The sequence below is a fragment of the Mesoplodon densirostris genome, chromosome 6 (assembly GCF_025265405.1).
Source record: "Mesoplodon densirostris isolate mMesDen1 chromosome 6, mMesDen1 primary haplotype, whole genome shotgun sequence".
Lineage (NCBI taxonomy): Eukaryota > Metazoa > Chordata > Mammalia > Artiodactyla > Ziphiidae > Mesoplodon > Mesoplodon densirostris.
The window spans coordinates 949,386-957,372 of NC_082666.1; the positions used below are offsets into that span (position 1 = coordinate 949,386).

At 65.0% G+C, this 7,987-nt stretch overlaps 1 protein-coding gene across 1 annotated transcript; it reads right to left on the reverse strand.

Moving 5' to 3' along the window:
- Nucleotides 1-337: 337 nt before the first annotated feature.
- UAP1L1 (UDP-N-acetylglucosamine pyrophosphorylase 1 like 1) lies at nucleotides 338-7,150 on the reverse strand. Its single transcript, XM_060101256.1, has 9 exons — nucleotides 6,819-7,150; nucleotides 5,948-6,152; nucleotides 5,544-5,719; nucleotides 5,054-5,226; nucleotides 4,691-4,884; nucleotides 4,093-4,233; nucleotides 3,332-3,517; nucleotides 2,688-2,754; nucleotides 338-2,235 (listed from the first exon to the last, which is right to left on the reverse strand). The coding sequence occupies exons 1-9, from the start codon at nucleotides 7,105-7,107 to the stop codon at nucleotides 2,152-2,154; spliced, it is 1,515 nt and encodes a 504-aa protein (XP_059957239.1). The 5' UTR covers nucleotides 7,108-7,150; the 3' UTR covers nucleotides 338-2,151.
- Between the last annotated feature and the right edge of the window lie 837 nt (nucleotides 7,151-7,987).

Below are 7,987 nucleotides of genomic sequence, written 5' to 3' on the forward strand. Positions count from 1 at the left end.
CAGGGAAACGGTGGCATCTGGAGGATGCATGTGCAGGAAAGTGAGTCACAGGCTGTCAAACCTGAGGGCACAGGAGCTGCTTCAAAGGGTATGTTCTGGGCCCGCCCCCAGGGTGCCAGACCCACTAGGTCACCTGGGGCTCCCCTGAGACCCTGGGAAAGAGCTAGACGGAGGATGGGGCAGATTCCTGGGTAGTCCAGAGCGGGGTCAGCACAACCTGTGGGCTCTTGTTCCCACAGGGCCCAGCAGGCTGCAGCCCCTGGATGGACACAGCCCTGGGACCAGCCGGTACTGCTCCCACACGTGTTGGTCAGAAACTGCAGTCAACAGGCTGGGCTGCATCACAGCACCTCGTGTTTATTGGAAATCCCCACATTCTGTGGAAAATCGAGAGTCTGCGGTCTTTCAACTCAATTGCTTCACTAGCGGCCGTCTGGGTTAGAGATGGTGGGGGTGTGTGGCCCTCAGGGGAGCAGGAGGGAGGCCCTTGTGGCGAAGGGACCCACCGACCGTGCTGCCCCCGAGTGCAAAGCGGGCACAGGGAGCCTCACCTGTGAGAAAGGGCTCAGCACAAGCAGGGTCTCCTGGTCACAATCTCCTAGCATCACGGAAGATGCAAACATTTCAGGAAACTTGGTGCAGGGTACCCCGGACCCCTCTGTGCTATGTGTGAAAATTCATGTAAAAATAAAAAGGTTTTTCAAAAGTGAGCTGCTTCAACAGTTTACCCAACTAACTCTACTTGTGTAGAAAAAGGGTTGCCGGGTGTCCCGGTGTGGCAGTCAGGAGCCCCTGGGCCGCGGCGGAAGCCTCAACCTCGGCCTCCACCTTGGCGACCCTCCTCTGACCCAGGCCCTCTGCTCGCCTGTGGAGCAGTGGGGAGAAGGAAACTAAGGCACAAGGTTCGATTCTGAGACTTGAAAAGCGTGGCAGAGCCTGGATGGATGCAAAGTCGTCCTGTGGGCCTTGGGTGTGGCCCTGACCCCGCCATCACACCCAGGTCGGGAGGCGTGGACGCAGCCACCGTCCACTCCAAGTCGTTAGAGGGATCACCGCCTCTGAACCCACCGCCAGGCAGCATCCTTCCCAGGGGAAAGCGTGGCTGCACATGGACTGTGGAGCGGCAAGGGGGCAGGCGGCCTCGGCTGAGCAGCAGGCTGCATTTTATGATGCTCTTCACATCAGCAGAAAGAGGCAGGTGCCGCTGTGTTGCTCTCCAGGTGGGAAAGTGGGCACTGGGACCTAGAGCAGCCACGCCAGGGGCAAGAGACCAGAGCCAGCTGGTTTCTCCCTGCCTCGGCCACGCTGCGGGGGTGCGGCAAGGGGGCCACAGCCCCAGAGAGCAGGGGCGGAGCGTGAGCTCCAGGATCCGTCAGAAGCCACCGGCAGGCTGGGCGGGGACGGCGCTCCCCTCCTGGTTCAACTCCAGACTAATCAGCCGCCACAGGAGCCCCCAGCATCGACATCGGTCCCACTGGTTCCTGGGGGCTGAGGCCTCGGGCGGAACTCGAGAGAACTCAGTGCCAGGCGTGCAGGCCAAGCTTCCGGAGAGCCATCCCGACCTGCTGTCAGTCTCAGCCGGGCGGGGAAGGGGGCTGGGCGGCGGCCCCCAGGTTCAGCTGCCAGGGAGGGAGGGGCAGCCGCTTCAAACCCGTCACCCTGTGAGGGGACGACACTGTCCTCATCTCTGCAGAAAAGCGCGGGGCGGTTGCTGCTGCTTCTCACCGTGCGGCTTTGCCTGGGGCCGGGGAGCCACCATGCCGTCCTGCCCCGTCCTGTCCCATCAGGTCTCAGCTCAGACAGGCCGGTGTGGCTCTCAGCCGATGATGCCACACTCCCTCGGGCCCCCCATCAGCCTCCTCTGAGCCCCACTGCGCAAGGTCCTGAGTCCCTCTGCCTGCGGTCCGGACCCCACAGCAGGAGCAAAGCCGGAGAGGCCGAGTGGGCCCACAGCAGGCCTGGGGTCACTTGGGTCCAGGGGAACGGGTGGCGGGACAGTTCCCACCCTCGTGGAGTGAACCAGCATGCTTACTTCTGTGGTCCACGTTCTGCAGTCAGAAACTCAGAGCAGCCTGCTTTCCTCCTAGGACCCCAGGCCAGGGCTGCTTCCTCAGCCTCGGGGACCCTGGGGCTGGCAGGTCTAGGAGGGAGTCAGGCCTGCAGTGTCCTGGCCATGTCCACGTCCAGGATGAGCGGGGACCCGAACTCCCGGCCTCGCAGGTACACCTCCAGTCCCTGGAAACAAGCAGGTCATGATGAACAGGTATCCAGCCCCTGGGCTCCGGGTGAGCTGCCGAGTCAGCCTGGAGTCAGCAACGGGCAGGGTAGAGAGGCTTCTAGGAACAAGGCTTGGATGTCCTGAGACCTCAGGTCAGGGCAAGCCCTCCTACAGTGCAGGCCAGAACTCTCCAGAGAAAGGAGATCCAGGTCTCCTGCCCCAGCGAGGTTCCCACTGGCCCAAACCCCAGGCTCCGATGAAGCTGGCTTGTCCTCCCTGACCCCCCGAAGCCTCTCGACACCTCACCACGGCCCACGTCTCGGAAAGTCCTCTGCAACTAAGGGCCGTTTACCCCGCTAGTCGACTAAGGTAGAGCTGTGACTTCCCACCAAGCTCCCACCTCGCCCCCGTCCTCCGACCACACAAGCCCGACCCCAGAAGAGCCCCAGATGGGCCTGGCGGCTCTCACCTCTCCGGAGTATGACACCAAGGGCGAGATCTCGCAGATGGCCGGAGGCTCTCCACTGCCGGGTGGGCTGGGGGGTGCACTTGTCAGCATCTGCTCAGGGGTGCATACCCCGGGGCCTTCCCCTGCACCACCCACCACACTGGCTGGCCCAGTCCCCGCCCGGCTGGGCTGTCCATCACACCCGCCGCCCTCCTCGCGGACAGCTGGGCCCGGGCACTGACCCCACCCGAGCAGCAGGCTCTGACTTGGGCTGGAAAACCCTCCTCGCCCCTCACAGCCATCTCACACAGAGCCCGGGCAACCAGACTCGGGGCGGCCGTTGACAATCACAGAAGGAGACACCTAAGGTCTTATTCTTTCCGCACCCTGAAAAATGACCTGCCTGCCGCTTTCTGGATGTCACGCCTGGGTCTTGGCTTCAGAGCTTCTGATGAGCAGGGAAGGTGTGACCCCCATGTCCCCTGCGGCTCTAAGCAGAGCTTGAGGGCCGGGCACACAGCCACCTGCCTTCGGTGTGGCGCTGGGGCAGAAGCGCCCACCCCAGCTCAGACCACAGCACAGCCAGCAGGGCCCTGGGGCTGGGGCTTGGGCCACGACACCCTGACATCCTGTCCTTCGGGTCGCACCCTGCAGCCCACGCTCACCTGGGCTGCTCGGGGAGCCGGGCCCCGTGTGCGTCCAGGAAGTGGGCTCCCGCCTGCAGGGCCCACCGGTGGTGCTGAGCGAGCAGGGCCCGCCGCGCCGTGGAGGGATTGTCTCTCTCAGCCGAGTCAGCGTTCTTTAGAGGGGAGAACTCCTCCCCCCGCAGCACTTGGAAGGCCACGAAGTTCCTGGGGTGGCAGGGACGACAGCTGGGGACCAACCTCCCAGCCCAGACGCCCTGGTCCTGGGCAGGTGAAGGCCAGGCCGGGTGACAAGGACTACGTGGGGGGTCTGGCCTGCAGGCAGCAGGCTGGGGAGGGCCCCGCAGGCACCGCGGGAGTCTTTGTTTCTGAGATCCCGGAGCTGCCCTCAGTCCTCCCTTCCCTCCCCTTCCCACGAACCCCACCCCCAGAACCTGGGACCCCAGGGTGAGGGCCACATACCCTGGGAGTCCCCAGCAACCTCGCCTGGAAACAGCTTCCTAGCTCCCGGCCAGGGGCAGATGGAGGGCTCAGGAGAGAACATGGGTGTCCCCCAAAGTCCACAACCCCAAGGGCTCCAACTGCCCCGGACGCTCCCTATGCTCCCACCCCAGGGGCTGCTTCCTCTGGCGTTCTTGCCCTGAGACCCGCCTGCGACCCCCAGCGAAAGGGCACTCCCACTGTGAAGCCCCCAGCCTCCACTTCCCTGCCTGGCTGGGCCTCAGAACCACCACCAAGTCAGGGAAGGGAAGGAGGAAAAAACGAATGACTTCTCCACTAACTTGGCAAACGGGAGCACATCAAACACGAACTTCTCCATCTTTATCCCGTTGGGCTCGAGTGGCTTTACTGGATTCCCCTCTTCGTCCACGTAGGGGACCTTCTTCACAGCCACGTGTGGCTTCAGCAAGGGCTCGAACTCCCTAGGGGACAGGAGGCCAAGGGGAGGAAAGACACAGTCCAGACGGGACATCTTGGAGCCCCAGCCCACCTCCCCCATGCCCGGCCAGCCTGGGCAGGTGCACAGATGGACACAGCAGGCACAGGGCGGTGGGGGCCGAGCCCTATCTCTGGAGGGCCAGGCATCCTCATGCTCCCCGGCCTGAGAGCTGGGCACCATCGGCCACATCCCTGCCCAAGCCCAGTGGCGACTGGCAAGCCACGGGGTGTACGTGGTGCCTGAGGGCAACGGCCCCCACCGCCCCACCTTGGAGCAGGGCCACGCCCACTCGGCCACAGAGCCTCCTTGTACCAGATACTGGAGCGCTCTGCTGCCTCCAGCTTGCTTGAGCGCAAGACCCTTTCCGTACTGCACCCCACAGCCCCACCCAGCTCAGGTCTGCCCCCAGTCCCTGTGGCCCAGCTGGCCGCCCGGCACACCTGGTGACCGTCTGGAGGAAGTCTCGCGTGAAGAAGTGGTTGCAGATGTTGCCCGCGTTGTAGAGCAGGCCCCCTCCGGGCGCACGCAGGCGGGCCGTCTCCGGGCTGATCTCGCTGTACTCCACCACCTGCGGGACGCCGTCTACCTGGCACACCACGCCCACCGGCTCCTCGGGGGACGCCTTTTCCACCACCTGCGGCCAAGACCGGACGGGGCGGGGAGGGCTGACTAGGGCGGGGCCCAGCGTGCGGGGAGGAAGGGGCGGGGCCCGGGGCTGGGAGGAGGGCGGGGCGTGGAGGGCGGGGCGTGGAGGGCGGGCCGAAAAGAGAGGCGAGGGCGACGCGAGGGGGCGGCAGGCTCACCTTGGCTCCACAGTCGGCACCCCGCAGCACGCAGAAGCCGATGAAGACCGGGTCGGCCAGTCGCACCAGGATGTTGTCCACACAGTACACGTGCACAAACTCTACTCCGCGCCGCTCCATGTCCTCTAAGACCTGGTGGTCCGCCAGCGCGCAGTACAGGCCCCCGTTGCCATCTGCAGAGGGAGAAAGCAAAGGGTCTTGGAAGGGCTCCTGCCGGCCTCGGCCAGCTAGTTGAGGGCGCGCTAGAGGCAGGCGAGGCCCCCCGGGGCTGGACCTTGTGCCTGAGGCCGCTCTCTGTCGCCATCCAAGTAGCCCTGTGGCTGTTCCACGTGACAGATGGGAATCAAGGCCCAGAGAGGGAAGGCCACTAGGTCAGGACCATGCGGCCTCTGGGCAGCGTATTTTGGCCTCTGCCCCAGGCCTCCTGACCCCTAGCTAGCTCCACATTCCAGGCCAGGCGGACCCTCCCTGCCTCCGGGATGGGGTGTACCTGGCGCCATGGCAACCTTGTCCTTCTGCTCCAGGATGGCCCTCCCATCGAAGGTCACGGCAGGCAGCATGCGCTGTTCAAACATGACCACGTTGTTGGGGTCCAAGTGAAAGAAGTCATGCTCCTTGAAGAACTTGGCTGTGGGCCCCAGAGTGAACTCACTGGTCATGATGTACCTGCAAGGGGAGGCAAGCCTGAGCCAGGCTTTCGGAGGGCCTGGCCCCTCCGGTAGATGGGCTGCCATCAGGGTGCAGCCTTAGGGCAGCGGTCAGGCCTCCGCCCGGGTGGGTGCTGGGCTCTGTCCGGGGCTGTGCTGGGGTTGGGGTTCAAGTCTTGGTGTGGAGCACGACTAGGGCTACACGGGGCGGATCACTCTGGGGCCAAGGTAACGCAGGAGGGCACACCAGGGCACGGTGCAGCGGGTCCCATAGCGCTCGCCAGCCAGCTGCTCCACCCGCCGAATCCGTTCTGCCTGCAGCTGATACAGGGTCTTCTGGCTGGGCAGCCCCACCTGATACATGCCCTTGGGGTAGGTCACGCCCAGGCGAGTGCCCTGCCCACCAGCCAGCAGCAGCACGGCCACCTTGTTCAGGGCGATCTGGTGGAAACCTGGGGGCATGGGGCGCCATGAGGGGATGCCTGGAACCCGTCACACAACCACCCTTTCACTTTAGAGCAAACCAAACTTGTGCCTGGGATGGCGAGACGTCTGATAGCCGCAGAACAGAACTATCCAGATAACATTCTCATTTGGGCCTGGGCCTCACCCAAACCTAACCTTGCCCCGACCCCGCCGAGGTACTGACGATATCCTCCTGGGTTCATTCCCAATCTAGGTCCTTCAGAGGAAACACCGGGTGGGCCTGGCCGGAGTTGTCCAGCAGGGGCCTTGGGCAGGCTCCCCTGGAGGAGCGACTGCCTCACCTCCAGGCCAAGAGGCAAAGAGCGCAGCTGCGCCGGCGCTGGTGTGAAAAGGAGCGTGTGCAAGTGTCTAAGGGGTCCCCTGTTGTCAATACGTGGGCTGGGCAGCTGGCCATCCAGGCGTGCCCAGCACAAAGCACTCTCCCCAGGGAGTGCGGCCTAGGGGCGGCTGCCAGCATGGCAGCGTTCGGGGGCTCCAAACCCCAGCCCCGAGCTGGTGCGTGTGAGAGCGTCGATTTCACGAAGAAGGCAAACTGAACTCCAAGTACCCCCTCCCCTGTCGCCCCGCTCTGTGGGCGAGGCCGCCTTCCGGAGGCCGGTGGCGCCCGCCGCTTGGACCCCCGCCCCGCCTACCTTCCTCCTCCCAGAGCCGCCGCGTCTGGGGGGCGACCCCGCTCGCGCTGCCTACGCGCTCGGGAGGCAGGGGCCGCAGGCGCGCGGCCAGGTCAGGCGCGGGGCCCGTGGGGCGCGCGCAGGCGGCGGCCGCGCGCCGGCAGTGCTCGCGCAGCGCCTCGGGCTCCAGGGGCTCCAGTTGGGCCAGCAGCGCGGCACGCGGCCCCGGCGCCAGCTCGGCGCAGAAGCGCAGGAGGTGCTCCTGGCCGGCGCGCTGCAGCCGGGCGCGCACGTCCAGCTCCGAGGCCATGTCGCCGCCGCCGCCACCGTCGGCCGCGCTGGCACTCGTGACCCGCGCTCTCGGACTAGCGTCACGGGACTCGGCGGGCGGTACGGACCCCAGCTGGGCGGGCCCGGGGCGCCCCGCCTTGACCCCGCCCAGGCCCAGCCCGGCCGGGTCGCGGACCCCCGCCCGCCCCGCCTCTTTTCGGTCCCGATCCCGCCCCGGTCCCGCCCCCTATCCGCCCCGCCTCTCTTCGGCCCCGGAGGCCGCGCCGAGCCCCGCCCCTGCCCACTCAGGCGCAGGAGGACTGACTTCAGTTCTAATTCACCAACCTGCCCACAGCCCTGGGGGGCGGGGCACCCGAGGGAGAAGCTAGGGTCTGTCCCTGCCCGTGGACCTGTTTGCATTTACCAAGACGCCTGGCGCCGGGGACAACAGTCCGGGGCTCAGTGAAGAGGCCAGCCGACTCACGGCTGGGCTGGGGAGGACAGAGCCAGATCACCAGCAGGGCCGGGTGTCTGGATGTCACCAAGGCCCCCCAGAAGGCCACCCTGTCTCCTTGGGGGCTCCCTTCTTCACATCCCCCGTCCTTCCCCTTGCCATGTGACCGGAACCGCGCAGGAGCTGCCCCTCGCCCCGCCTTGTTACTTAACTATCTGGTTTTAAACATCTTGCTGTTTACAAACTCCCTTGTGAAAAATATGAAAGAGTAGCTTCAGCCACTTGAAGACAAAACTTTCTTTCAGAAACTAGTTTTATTAAGTCTGAAAGTAATACATGCCCATGGTTAAAACAAGTTCAAATGGTGCTTTAGGACCCAAAATGAAAAGTAAGATCTCCCCCAGCCTGTCCCAGGGAACCTCTGTTAAGGCGGTTGCCTCTGCCGGCAGGCAGGTTCTGTCCATAG

Coding starts and splice junctions, on each gene's coding strand:
- UAP1L1 (XM_060101256.1), bottom strand. CDS start 7,107: ATGGCCTCGGAGCTGGACGTGCGCGCCCGGCTGCAGCGCGCCGGCCAG. Junction 5,720..5,947: donor ACCCGCTGCACCGTGCCCTG/GTGTGCCCTCCT, acceptor CTCCCCTTGCAG/GTACATCATGACCAGTGAGT. Junction 2,236..2,687: donor TGGTGTCATACTCCGGAGAG/GTGAGAGCCGCC, acceptor GCTTGTTTCCAG/GGACTGGAGGTGTACCTGCG.